Here is a 14,916-nt window from a genome sequence, read left to right on the forward strand (position 1 = left end):
ATACACAGATAATATTAACATTACGGTGGTTCTCTATTGTTCATAAGATATTGGATATTTCACCCATAAAGTTGTATTTCATATTGCAAATTTCTCCCAACTTTAATTTTTTAAAATATTTTTGGCATGTTATATTTTTACAATGACCATTAGTTGATTGCACAAATTTATGTAAGTCCTTGTACTTTTGGTGTGGATTTTCACTGCATAACTTATTAATGTTAGTGAACATTATGGCTGTTTCTACACTGCACCCCTTTTCCGGAAAAGGGATGCAGATTAGACACTTCAGAATTGCAAATCTGCGGGGGATTTAAATACCCCCCCGCGGCATTTGCATTTACATGGCTGCCGCTTTTTTCCGGCTTGGGGATAAGCCGGAGAAAAGTGCCAGTCTAGTCGCGATTCTCTGGAAAATAAGCCCTTTTCCGGAGGATTTCTTATTCATACTTGAAAGTACTTGAAAGTAGGAATAAGAAATCCTCCGGAAAAGGGCTTGTTTTCCGGAGAATCACGTCTAGACTGGCGCTTTTCTCCGGCTTATCCCCAAGCCGGAAAAAAGCGGCAGCCATGTAAATGCAAATGTCGCGGGGGATATTTAAATCCCCCTCGGATTTGCAATTCCGAAGTGTCTAATCTGCATCCCTTTTCCGGAGGATTTCCGGAGGTCTAAAACCACATGCAACACTTTTAAATCAGTTTGGTTAAATAGGCACAATTTGACTGTGCAACTGAAAATTTTTATCATATTCAAATCATATTTGGTTCAAATTTCTTGTTGAGATACACAAATAAGTGTAATGTACACATGCAATAAATAATTTCAACCATTAAAAATCTAATCGTAGCTATTTCAAAACATGTTTATTTCATTAAATCATTAAAATCCCTTACTCTATACTCTGAAAAAACTGAAAAAAGGTGGTTTTCATAAAAGAAGCACTCTCTGGAAGTGCTATCAGTCAAAGAAATGCTGTCTGAACATTTGGTTTTAATTAAAAAACTACTATTTTTGTGATACAGTTGTGCAAAGTAGCATTAAAAAATCCTGTTTTCACATTGTTTGCCCTCTTGTAACTTAAAACTGAAGTGATTTTTTTACAGTTTTCTGAAGAAAAATACATTACTTATTCCTTGGCTAAGAGCTTGTACCATTATGCCAAGAAAGTCCATAGCAACTTTTACATGTGAATTATATAAACTCCTCAAAACACAAGTTTTATAACAAACAAACAAAAAAAACACAGTGACAATTTTAGCAATGCTAATGGATGATATTCTACCATCACATCACTGTAATCCTTTCTGGTGAGAGATGTGGAACAGTCCCACCTGTTTCTTCCATAACTTGGCTTTTTTCCCATCCTCTTCTGATTCTTCTCAGTTTCCTGCTTATACATGGAAAAAGTAAAATGATCTTACCTACAATTACAACAGAAGGCAAAACAAGGGCAAGAACAAAGTTTGGTGGTGTATAAAACCTGTAGTATTCTTCTTCAAAGGCTCTTTTCCACCCATAAATTAACACATGGAAAGTACTTATGAGCAGTGCGACATATCCTAGTGTAGACTTTGGAAAAATAACAAAACAGGGAAAAGAAACACAAGTTAAATTCTGATCCTTCGTTATCAGATAAACATAATATACCACTTCAACATGTCAGCCAGGTTCAACTGTATTTAAAAAAATCTCAAAGTACACATTATCTTAATGTGATGAAAATTAAGGTCTAAATTCTACATTGATTTACATCCCATCCCTCTTGGCTTCCACAGGCGTGGAGGCTTGCTCTACTTTAAAAGGTTAGCAGGTCCTCAAACATGTAAAACATACAAACTACTCAAAATCTAAAATCTGATTTTAAAACATAAAGACAGCTGAGTTTCAGGGATGAATAAAGAAGTCATTGGAGTTATGTAAGAGTAAAACTGGTATTGTGATATCTGATTCAGTTACCCAGTGTGCTAAATGAGAGAACATGGCTAATTTGCTCAGCCATGAGTATCAAGCACCGTAGCTATGCAGGCGGCGCCCTGGAAAGAAGCTCCCCAATCCCCATTGCTTTTACAGGGAGAAAGGAGTAAACTGTGACACCCTTAAAGGGTGCTGCTTGCTTCCCCATCACAATGGCACAGTTCTACTGGTCAGACAGTGGAATCAAGACTTGGACTACTCCTCACCTCTCCCCCATCTCTTCCCTGACAATGGGAATACTCAGAGTGCAGGGACTACAATCCAAACCTAATCTTAAATCTGTGGAACTAGGTAAAACAAAAATATCAACAAAGTACAATTATGCAGACTACAAGTAAAAAGCATTAGCCTTCATTCTAGAATATCCCAAAAGACCTTAAAATGACAGCAGTGCTTTTAACTGTAGTCCTTATCAAATGATGGGAAATGCTTCACTACCAAAACTGATGTAATATCTCACTCAGTGGGGAAATATTTAGTGGAAGAATCATCAAAACTGGCTACCAAGATTTTTTTCTCTTGGTAAAAGTAAAAATAGATAGAGACACGCCTAATATCTTTCCTGTCATTAAAGAAAACTACAGCCCAAAGGGTGAAAGGTAAAAAAGATTCAGTGATACAAAAAAGGGAAATATTTTTGTCAGCCTTTTGAGGAAGGTAACAGATTTTTGTAACTAGCAAGCTGTAATTTTCTATGCCTTATTTTTTTCAAGTAAACACGATGGTTTCCAGAGTTGTGTTGGCATTTTTATATGTACTACATCATTTTGTTAAAAAAGAACAAAACAAAAATCCCCAGGACATTGCACAATACAAGCCAGATCCTATCTGGCATAAATTGGCACATGCGGGATCTTGCCTGATATTCCGGAAAGAAATTCAGATGACAAATAAAAACTTGGGCCTGATTCACTGTTTTATTGTTCCAGTTCTATGCTGGTGTGACTCCAATGAAATCAATGTTGTTACACCACTGTAAGCATAGGACAATGCCATGAAGCTGACCACTCATTTATTCAGCAGGATCAGTTATGGATAATACAATATAACAATTATTGGAGAAAATCAGAGATAATGAAATGATTTACAGATGTTTCTCTTTCTTTAAGAAGAGAAAGCTTAGTTTTATTTAAACACCATCAGGAGACTAAGATTTGAGAGGACATTGTTACTGTTTCACCCAAAAAAGAAAAATCTGACAACCAACAACCACATAAGGAGCAGAGTATGGGTTTTTCTTCTGAGTTTATACCTGCCTCTGGAAATTTCCACTACATGCATCTGACGAAGTGGGTCTTTGCCCATGAAAGCTTATGCTCCAATACTTTGGTTAGTCTACAAGGTGCCACAGGACTCCTCGCCGCTTCTTCTGAGTTTACATGCCTCTTTAATCTCCTCTCTTTTGTACCAGAACCCTATCCAGAAAAAGGCTGCTCTTCTTAAAGTCTAGGCTTGTGCATTATTCTGTTTGTTATTTATATAGCACAATAACAAACACATGACTTACTCCTGAAAAGTGTGTCTAATGACTATATGTACATTATCGTGGGGATCAACACTCTGAGACTGATGCATTGGCAGTTGATTTAGCAGGTCTGATGAAGACCTGTCAAAGAGATCACAGATTACTCTCTGGTCAATCCCATTACTCTACTAAGGACAAGAAGAGTAAGGAGCTTCAGGGGGTAGCTGAGTTAGTCTGTTACAGAAAAAAACAACAAATGGTCTGGTAGCACTTTATAGACTAACGAAACATGCAAATGGTATCATGAACACAGCCCACTTCTTCAGATGACCTGAGTTATGAGTTGGGGATATGAAAACTCGAAATAAATAGGAGAGGTGAAGGGGAGGGGGGTGAGAAAGAAAAAGGGAGGATGGTGGGAAACAGAGCATCATTAAGTATCTGGAGAATGGGTACTTAAACCTAAGCAGATAAAAATCAAAGACAATAGATAGATTCCTAAAACAGGAAGGATACCACTCAGGGAGCTGTTAGCACCTTCAGTGGTTATTAAGTAGGTAGAGTCCCCACCAGCCCATATCACGATTGAGTCCATTAGCATGTGAATTGAATTTGTGGATGAACTGGGATTCCAGGGCTTCTCTGTGTATTTGGCTTGTAGAGCTGGTTTGTAACAAGACAGCTACTGACAGGTCTGTCAGATTGTGGTTAGGCAAGCTGAAATGCTCACCAACAGGCTTTTGTATATTTCCTTATGTATATCCATTGATTCTTTCCTGCAGAGACTGTCCAGTTTGTCCAATATATATAGCAGAGGGGCCCTGCAGGCATTTGATGGCATAGATCAAATTAGTGGATGTACAGTCAAATGACCGTTTGATTTTTTGGCTTATGTTGTTTGCACCAGTGATGAATTCGCCATTGTAGATATGTGGGCAGAGTTGGCATCTTTTTTGGTTGCAGGGCTGGATTCCTGGAGGTTTATGATGTGGTTGTGTGGCATGGTTACCAGAAAGAATTTGTTTCAGGTTAGGGGCTTGTCTGTAAGCAAGAATAGGTTTTTCTCCTATGGCCTCTGAGAGAGAGGGATCATTTTCCAAGATGGGTTATAGATTGTGTATAATGCGTTGGAGGGGTCTGAGCTGTGGACTGTAGTTAACAACAAGAGGAGTTCTGTTATTTTCTCTTTTGGGTCTGTCTTGAAGTAGTTCATGTCTGGGTATTTTTTTGGCTCTGTCAATTTGTTTTTTCACTTCCCCAGGTGGGTATTTCAGTTTCAGGAATGCTCTGTAAAGATACTGTAGGTGACTGTCTCTGTCTGTGGGATCGGAGCAAATCCGGTTGCATCGTAGGGCTTGGCTGTATACAGTCGACTGAAAAATGTGTCTGGGATGGAAGCTGGAAGCATGAAGGTAAGTGTAACAGTTGATAGATTTCCGATATAGGGTGGTGGAAATTTGTCCATTATTTAACTGTACTGTAGTGTCCAAGAAATGGATTTCCCTTGTGGACTGGTCCAGGCTGAGGTTGACAGTAAGGTAGAAGTTGTTGAAATCCTTGTGGAAATCTTCAAGAGTATCTTTACCGTGGGTCCATATGATGAAGATGTCATCCATGTAGCATAAGTAAAGTATGGATGTTAGGGGGCGAGACTGAAGAAACGTTGTTCAAGGTCATCCATAAAGAGGTTGGCATATTGTGGTGCCATGCGAGTGCCCATGGCTGTGCCGCTGCTTGGAGATAGAAATTGTTTCTGAATTGGAAGTAGTTGTGGGTGAGGACGAAGTCGCAGAGCTCTATAATCAGGTGTGCAGTGTTGTTATTGGGGATGGTGTTCCTGATGGCCTGTAATCCGTCTTTGTGTGGAATGTTGGTGTAAAGGGCTTTACATCCATGGTTGCTAGGATGGTATTTTCAGGTAGATTATTGATGTTTTGGAATTTCCTCAGGAAGTCAGTGGTATTGGGGAGGTAGCTAGGAGTGCTAATAGCATAGGGTCTGAGGAGGGAGTCGATATAGCCAGATAATCCTGTGGTAAGTGTGCCAATGCTAGAGATGATGGGCCGTATGCACAAACCTGGTAATCCTGGACGGCCCATCATCTCCAGCATTGGCACACTTACCACAGGATTATCTGGTTATATCAAAAATGCCAATGTCATTTTCTTTGGTAAAGTAACCTTTGTAAGGCCAGCGATTATGAAACAAAGAAATAACCCTTAAACGTCATTTTTTAAGGAGTAAGGGTTATTTCAAAAGACTTTTTTTTTCCGAAATAACCCCGACTAGACTTCAGGTTTTTTTCAAAATAGGGTATTTCGAAAAAGTTCCTGGATGCCATTATGAAAATGAAGCACAGGAAATTGAAATCAGCGCTTCATTTGCAATTTCGCTCAGCTGCATTTGCATTCCTCTCTCGAAAGAGGAATGCAGTGTAGACATACCCAGAGACAGAGAAAGAATCCCACCACATACAGAAAACTTGATAAATGCACTTAATATTCTGTCACTTCCCTTAAAATGGCTATAATTTACAAAGCCTGAATTATTTAAGTAAAAATGATGTATTACATGTGTGTCCCATTAGAGGAGATATGATTGCTCTCTACAATGTATCAGGACAAATGCAAGGGAGTAAAAGGAGTTATTTAAAGGTAATCACCACTATGCCTGAAAATGGTAGTGGGACAGGAAAACCATTTCCTGCCCAACTCTAAGAGGGTCTCTCTCCATTGAGTAAGAAGATGTAATTTTTAGTCACTTTTCAGAGGAAACCCCTCCTCCCTAATTTTTCATCCTATAACAAACGTAATTCAAAATAATGAAAATGCATTCTTAGTAACAATTCCTTATTAACATAAACAAACAAAGAAGACACACCTGAATAAAACTGAATTCCCTCCAGTTTAAGGCACTATTTACTGAAGGGATGGAAGTAACCGCCAATAAAGAAAGCAAGCCAAGGCTCATTATTCCAAAGGAGATATACATTTCAACTCGCCATACTTCTTCCTCATTCCAAGAATTTTCCACATTTGCATGAACCTGAGAAGAGAACAGAAAAGATGCCTTTTATTTTTCCAGAATATTACATGGAATCTACAAAAGCTCTTGTGATGAGTAACAGCCTCTAGTCTGAGTTTTGTAAGAAAGCAGATCCGAAGCCAATATAAAAGTAGCCAACTACAGGCGTCCCCGGGTTACATACATGATAGGGACTGTAGGTTTGTTCTTAAGTTGAATCTGTATGTAAGTCGGAACTGGCGTCCAGATTCAGCCGCTGCTGAAACTGACCAGCGGCTGACTACAGGAAGCCCGAGGCAGAGTTGCTCTGCCCCGGGCTTCCTGGAATCAGCCTCTGATCAGTTTCAACAGGCTGAATCTGGACGCCAGTTCCGACGTACATACAGATTCAACTTAAGAACCCCAGGCGTCCCCAAGTCAGCTGCTGCTGAAACTGATCAGCGGCTGATTCCAGGAAGCCCGTCTGCCTCGGGCTTCCTGGTCTGGGGAGACGTGGAGCAAAGCCGCGGAGCACGCGGGCAGCGGACAGCCCAGATGTGCCGCGGCTGTCCCGCTGCCGGCGTCCTCAGAGGCTTTGCTTCCTGTCTCCCTGGTCTGCTGGTCTCCAGCAGACCAGGGAGACGAGCAGCAAACCCCGTTCGTAACTGCGGATCCGACGTAAGTCGGAGCCGCGTAACTCGGGGACTGCCTGTATTTTAGAGATTTCTTCATGTCTTAGAGAAAAAAAAACTATCTGTGCCATCACTGCTAGTTCTGGATACATATTAGATTGAAAAATATGTTGAAACAGTGACAAAAATGAGAGGTGATTCTTGACTGATTAGGTGCCGCTTGTTTATAGAAATTACCTGATGAAATCAGAAGAGATTATCCACATTGTTACACAAAATACCTACACTTTTCAGGCATCAGCAATTTATGTTCTACATGATAAAATGGATGGGTCTGCAGTTGTCTTTATTTTGTTTAATTTAAAAAATAAATTATCATCACTTCCTTTTATTGCTTCAACTCCTTGTGCTGATTCCAAAATTACTCTGTCTCTTCTGTTTCTAATGTCGGATATAAGGAAGATGGATGAACTTGGACATCCTCATGACAGGAAAGAAACAATTTACTTCAATTGTCAAGTCACTTGTACACTCAATTAAATCTTACAGATTTCCAATTCCCTGGGGTTTAGCAAATCTGTAATTACCGTAAAATCTCAAGTATAATGCGTACCTACGTATAATGTGCATCTGCCTTTTAAAAGTCAGAATTCTTGAATAAACTAAACTCTTATCTATAATGCGCACCCCCATTATACTCGAGATTTTACAGTATGCATAGGAAGGAAGGGGCTTGTTCCTGTCACGGGGGCCCCTGCCCAGCTGAGCTCACGCACGAGCTGAGCTCGTGCCTGCTGAGGGGGGGGCGCCCTGCCCAGCTGAGCTCACACCTGCCGGGGGAGCCTCCCCTGCCCAGCTGTCCACGTGCCAAAGTTGTGCCTGCCAGGGGGTGTCTCCCCTGCCCAGCTGCAGGCACGCTGAGCTCGTGCCTGCCGGGGGAGTGTCCCCCACTCAGCTGCCAGCACACTGAGCTTGCACCTCCCAGGGGAGCCTTCCCCACCCAGCTGTCTGTGCGCTGAGCTCGTGCCTGCCGGGGGGGTCTTCCCTGCCCAGCTGCTGGCACGCCGAGCTTGTGTCTGCCGGCCCCTCCCCCAGCCCAGCATGTGCTTGGCTCCCCTTCCCCCCGCCCAGCTCGTGCCTGCTGAGGGTGAGTTTAAAACTTTAAAAGAAAACCTCCTATAAATAATGCGCACCCCGATTTTGATGCTAAAAAAAACGGGAAAAAAGTGCGCATTATATTCGAAATTTTACGGTACATGCCAATTCTTGCAATGGGCCACCATTGATACTGACGTGAGATTTTCACATTACTATAGAAGATATGAGAACTTCTTCAAAAGGTACTAGCAAGTCCTTTGACAAGTATGTAAAGCTAAACAATTAGGGTTCCTTACTAAAGTCTGTGTTCATCAGTGGGAGGCGGGACTGCTTTGTACTTCCCCCTTCAGTGCCATGTGAGATACTGCAGGCACTTCCTGCCTAAGTCTTCAGATTTAGCTGCCTGCTTGGGGCAGAGAAATGTCTCTGAACAATCAAGAAGCAAAATAGCCACTCCGGATTCACCTGTGTCTTTAAAGTTCCCATTTATTTTGTTCCATTATTATGGTATGATTTGCCTAGCTAGTGCTTCTTCCTGCATTGACCCTCTTCTCTGCAGATTTCATACGCTGGATAGCTAACCTGCTTTATGAAATGCTAATGTAGAAGCAGAAAACAGACACCTCACTGACAGCTTGGTTAGGAAAAGCAGACCTTTCTGTGTAGGATGATTGTTTTGTCTGGAATTGTTTTGACTTAAAACCAACTGCTGCTCAGAACTCTGAGTCAATGTCTCCTGCCAGTAACTATTGAAAAGCAAGAATTTCCTGTAAACAAAATATTTTTTTAACACTGGCCTGTGAAGTTACGCAGAGTCTTCATTTTTCCTAGTAGGAACACACATTTCCTTAGGATTTTGCTGTGTTAGTGTTGTGTAGTGCTATGGCATGGTATTAAACAGCTGGCACACCTCTGCCCAAAGATATCTGCATTTCAGTGATGCAGTGAGAGATCCTGTGTATAGTTTGTATATTGGTGTGACTACCCTTAAAAGCCTTTTCAGCAACACATATCTATATTTCTGACCAAAACACATGCAATCTGTCTACACAGCAGGGCTTAACTCGAAATAAGTTACGCAAATTGAGCTACGTCAATTGTGTAGCTATTTCAAAATATCTTATTTTGAAATTGGGAGCATCTATACAGCATGTATTTGGAAATAGAGCACTTTTCCTCCGACTTCCCTTACTCCTCATACAATGAGGGTTACAGGAGTTGGAGTAAGAAGTCTTCCAGCTTGAAAGTATTTTGACATTATTTCGAAATAATTGCCTGCTATGTAGACGCGGACTAAGTTATTTCGAAATAACACTAGTTACTTCAAAATAATGTTGCTGTATAGATGTGCCCTTGGGAACCAGAGAGATGAAAACAACTTGCTAGATCTTTTTAGCTTTCTTCTGAGTTATCATTCAGCTCTTATATCCAAAGATGACAGACACTTACAGTGCTTTTCTAATTTTGCCATTATCCTGCCACCCACCCGGTTAATGTTCATGCCGAGTGGGCATTATTCCCTGTAAGCTGAGTGCTTGGGCAGCCACCAAGGAGAGATTCAAGTGCCACCCAGCTGATTAGCAAAGCGCCCACAACCCGCAGCATATGTTTCTACTGGTGGTGTACATGCCTCAGTGCACATAACAAAATTTATTTCACCCATGGATGGAAAAAATTAGAAGGAACATTGCTGGTGGGTAATAAATGAAGGAAAGAAATGCTGGATTCCTCCTACTGTAGAAACTTGATCGTGGCTGACCCCATCTGAGGCTTGCCACAAGGTAGGGGACTCCTGGTACTTCTTCCCCATAGGCCAATAGGCAGTCACAATGTAGCCCCAAAATATTTCCATTGAAATTGTATTCAAAGATATTGATAAATGTCATATAAATACAATCAGGGAATTCTGACTCACTCTTCTGTCATTAGATAAAAAATGGTACATTCCTTACCTGCTGATAAGCCATATTAAGAAATAAGTATCGTTCTGACCTCCGCATAGGTAAGCAGAGGCTGTAAGCCACGTGCACCGTAGCAAAGAAAAAACTGAGTAGTCCAAGCTGTTTCCTACACTGTAACCAACTTTCCAGCCAGGGAGGAAGTCGCCTATACTTAGTGCCATAATAAAGTTGATAAGCAGCTGCCAGGAGTCCTGATAAATACACCAGAGACAGCAAAGTAATAGCAACAACTGGTAAAGTCTTGTTCACAATCTCAATGGGAATCTTGTAAAAGTCACTCTGCTGGTTTCTCACGTATGGATGTATTATATCTCTGATGAAAGAATAGATGAAGAAAAAAGTAGCCAGACTAACAGCCACCACTACTGGCCCCTTCCACAGTGTGAACAGTCGCAGAGGTAAGTTTTCAATCTCCTTTGAAGAAGACAATGCCCCCAAATCAATGGGAATAAAATTTAGCTGTCGGGCAAGTTCAATAACTTGATGGCGAGCTTGAACATTGTTACCGCATATAAAGACCTGTTGGAAAAATAAAATTGATTATTTGAAGTCACAGAGAAGCCTTTAAAGATAATCAACAATTTCCAGGCTGCCAGGTGGAAGTAACAGTATGAAGATCTAGACTAGCCATCCTCACCAGCACATCAACTGAAACAGAAAAATTAACCTATGAACAACTCAGGCCAAGATCAAAATATGAAAAATGAACACCTTGGTGTTTAATCTAAACAAAAAGACTATGTATCATCTGATTTAATATAAACTGGCTTCAAGATGCCTAGTATTCACAACATTAAAATGACAATAGGGTTAAAATGAACTTTGGGCTAAAGCTAAAATCATGTTAGAAATTAATGAGTCACTTAAAAATACAGAAAGCTTTCCCAATGGCCTAGCACAGGTGCAATAACACACACACACACACACACACACACACACACACACACACACACACACACACACACCAAAACACCCCAAACAAACAAAAAACCACACCCCAAACAAACAAAAAACCCCACCCCAAAAACAAACAAATAAAAAAACAAATCAAACCAAACCAAAGCAGAAAACTCACATGATCTCAATTTTTTAACTAATCAGACTTTCTATAATAATTTGAGTGTATTTCACAGCTCAGGTTCCTAAAAATGTAGGGATGGATGGCTTAGTAAGATATTAAAGAAAAAAAAATAGAAGCAAGAACCAAGGCTACTTCATTATATTTTAAAAAGTGTGCTGTTACACAATATAAACAATGAGCTAGATTTTGCTCCTTTGTTACCTACAGTCATATAATTTCTCCATCATGATGACATCTGATCATCTTATTAACCCATTGATGATCGGCTTTGAGTGCAACTTTGACCTACAGCACAGTTCCACTCTGAAAAGTGTCTCTGTAAAAATGATACTACACTGATTCTATATCAATTTACTCAGCTGAAAAATTGATAGATGGTTGTTTTCTAAATTACAGATTCAGAAACTCAATATTGGCTCTTGGTGCTGTGCCAGGTTAGGGTATGTCTACGCTAGCTCGTTAATTCGAGGTGGGTAGGCAAATCAGGCAACCAGAGTTGCAAATGAATCCCGGGATTTAAATATCCTGGGCTATATTTGCATGTTCCTGTCCGGCCGCCATTTTTAAATCCCCCTTAGTTCAAACGAACTGCCCGTGGCTTCATGCGGCAGTTTAAAGTTAATCTGAACTAAATCCTTAGTTTGGATTAACTGTTACACCTCGTATTACAAGACAATGCCTATGGCTTTTACATCCATGCTGCCATCTTGAAAGTGAATTACTTTAATAGAATCATAGAACACTAGAACTGGAAGGGACCGCGAGTGGTCATCGAGTCCAGTCTTTTGCCCTCACAGCAGGACCAAGCACTGTCTAGATCATCCCTGACAGGTGTCTGTCTAACCTGCTCTTAAATATCTCTAGTGATGGAGATTCCACAACCCCCCTCGGCAATTTATTCCAGTGTTTAGCCAGCCTGATAGGAAGGAAGTTTTTCCTGATGTCCAATCTAAACCTCTCTTGCTGCAATTTAAGCCCGTTGCTTATTGTCCTATCCTCAGAGGCCAAAGAGAACAATTTTTCTCTCTCTTCCTTATAACACCCTTTTAGATACTTGAAAACTGCTATCATGTCCCCTCTCAGTCTTCTCTTTTCTAAACTAAACAAGCCCAGTTCTTTCAGTCTTCCCTCATAGGTCATGTTTTCTAGACCTTTTGTTTAATTTTAAACTAGCACTTGGCTCAGCATTGCTTGGGTCCTTAAGAGGGGGATCTGGGCAGGGGGCTGGAGGTATGGGGGATGCAGGAGTCAGGGCTGGAGAGTGAAAAGGGGCTCCGAGCAGGACTGGAGCAGTGGGGACCACACTGTCCATGTGGCAGCTACACAGGGCTGGCTAGGGTGGCGGGGGCTATGCTGCCAGGGTGGTGGGTCTCTGGGATGAGCTGGGGCAGTGAGGGCATGGTTATGATAAAAGTTATGATAAAAGGAAGCTGCATACCAAATGTGGTGGTCCTAGCTCTTACTGTTTAGGAGGATTTATTGAACAAACTCGCAGACAAATGGACAGACACACAATCTTTCTCAACGTACAGCAGATTAGATCATCCACTTACTTCCCATGATTTCTGTTCAACAGTTGATACTATCACTAACACCTAAAACAAAGAATTACAGGAAATGTGTCTTCTTGCATTGTTTAGATGTCAAGAAAATTTTTTTGAAAATAATGTTTTTGGGAAAACACAGTGTTGGTTCTGACAGCTGACACCAGGGAGGAGTTATTACAGTTACTGTAGTTTTCATCCTGCACATACACTAAATATAATCAAACACAAAACATACCTGTCTGCTCGCATCCTTTGGTCCTAACTGCAGTGCCCAAGCTGAGATGACATTAAATCCTTTTACAACCAGAGATTCTGGGAATAGGGAGGCCAAATACTCTGCATTGGATTCTGGATACTGATCCACTCTCATATTGTTGCTCACGTCTACAAGGATTTTACCTACAAGTAAATGCTTGAGGTCCCACAAAGAGGCATAATGTTCTCTGTGTATGGCAACAAAAATGATGTTAGTTTTTGCTACAGCATCTTCATGGTGAGTAACATCAACCACGTGTGGGAAGAACTCAGAAGCAAATTTAGGGTTTCTGCTTCCTATGACTACATGATACCCACATTTTACAAGCCTAATGGTCAAGGACTTGGCAAAGTCTCCGCTTCCGATAATGCCAATTGTGATCTTACTGGCATCCTTGATACCATTAATACCATTTGGTAAAAAGGTTTCATTGAGATTCTTAGGACTTCCCATCATAGAGATTGATTCCATATTTCCAAAACACCAAGCTTACAATGATTTCCTTTAAGAGAAAACAACAACAAAAAAATGCAGCATTACACATTTTTACAAGACACTAGAATCATCAAAACATATTTTAAAGCAAATGTGGCAGGTGTAACTTAACCTATTTACTCTGCTTTATAAAGTATTCACTAATCACTTTTATTCTTTATATTGACAGTGACACAAACTGAGATACAAAATGTTTCAAGCACGTAAGCAATATCACTGCAGACATAAATAACAATGGAAGAAAAATAAAAGAATTGTAAAAGAACAGGCATGAAGGTTATTATGTAATTTCAAAAGTATTTTAAATAAGATACAGTGTCAATGCAGAAGAGATATCTGAATGGTGTCCCAGATGGAAAAAAATGTTGGGGACAAGGCTTTCGGGCTAACAGCTATGAGATTAGTGGAGAGCATGAGGAGGTCCTGAACTCAATTAATTTTTGGTTTTTGGAAAATAAAATGAAAATGTACATGCTTCATGTAAATCATTGCTATGGGGTGGGGCTGTGCATGAGGGGTTCAGTATGCAGGCTGCCCTGGGGAGAAAGGACTAGCTCAGCCCTCTCTCTTCACAGCACCTTGAGGTCAGGTGAGAATTGCATCATCAGCGGGCATAGCTAGGAGATGGGTGCATACCCCCTGTCTGGGGGAGTTTCAGGTTAGGCTGGGTGGGAGCCACAGAAGGACCACCTGTCCCCCAACAGTGGCAGCTCTGGGATAGTTCTGGGTTAGGTCCCGTGGCTGGGGGAAAGGTGCTCCTTCCTCTGGCCCCAGCATGGAGCAGATGTGGCACCTCCTTCTCTGGCCCCAGCACAGAGCTACCACAACTGGGTGGTGGGGAGAGGCACAGCCCCCCAGCAGCTCAGAATGGAGCTGCTCTGGCAGCTCTGTGCTGCAGCCAATGGGCAGAGGTGGCACTTTGAATGCCTGACCAGAACCTCTGCCCTTCCCGAGTCCTTTTTCAACATTCATTCAGTTATGTCAATTTGGAGGGCTGCACTTGATTTGGTGATTCTGTCTGTTTTCTGTTTGGTTTTATCACAAAGAATCCCATTCCAGGCACATTCCATTTTCCTGGCACAACCAAACACTTCTGTTGCTTTAATTTATGATAAGAGGAAGCTGTATATTTAATTTGGTGTTCCATGCTCTTACCATTTAGGAGGAGTTTTTTAATAAACAGATGGACAGATGGACAGACAAACTCTCTCAGATATATAGTAGATAGTAACTGAAATAGTAAGTTCATATTACAGTGGGGCTACGTCTACACTGGCCCCTTTTCCGGAAGGGGCATGTTAATTTCAGCTATCGTAATAGGGAAATCCGCGGGGGATTTAAATATCCCCCGCGGCATTTAAATAAAAATGTCCGCCGCTTTTTTCCGGCTTTTAGAAAAGCCG

General features: G+C 41.1%; 1 protein-coding gene across 6 annotated transcripts in view; it reads right to left on the reverse strand.

The window, feature by feature from the left end:
• Nucleotides 1-607: 607 nt before the first annotated feature.
• The window catches only part of STEAP2 (STEAP2 metalloreductase), a 36,257-nt gene continuing 21,948 nt past the window's right edge, over nt 608-14,916 (reverse strand). For 3 of the 6 annotated variants that reach the window (XM_075922406.1, XM_075922407.1, XM_006114446.4), the window contains exons 2-5: nt 12,998-13,520; nt 10,126-10,653; nt 6,321-6,485; nt 608-1,570 (exon numbers count right to left, since the gene is read on the reverse strand). In XM_075922406.1, the coding sequence (XP_075778521.1) occupies nt 1,286-1,570; nt 6,321-6,485; nt 10,126-10,653; nt 12,998-13,489 (1,470 nt within the window). In that variant the 5' untranslated portion in view covers nt 13,490-13,520 and the 3' untranslated portion in view covers nt 608-1,285. The other 3 variants (XM_075922408.1, XM_075922405.1, XM_075922409.1) reach the window with 3 other exon arrangements.

Source organism: Pelodiscus sinensis, chromosome 2, assembly GCF_049634645.1.
Source record: "Pelodiscus sinensis isolate JC-2024 chromosome 2, ASM4963464v1, whole genome shotgun sequence".
Classification (NCBI taxonomy): Eukaryota; Metazoa; Chordata; order Testudines; family Trionychidae; genus Pelodiscus; species Pelodiscus sinensis.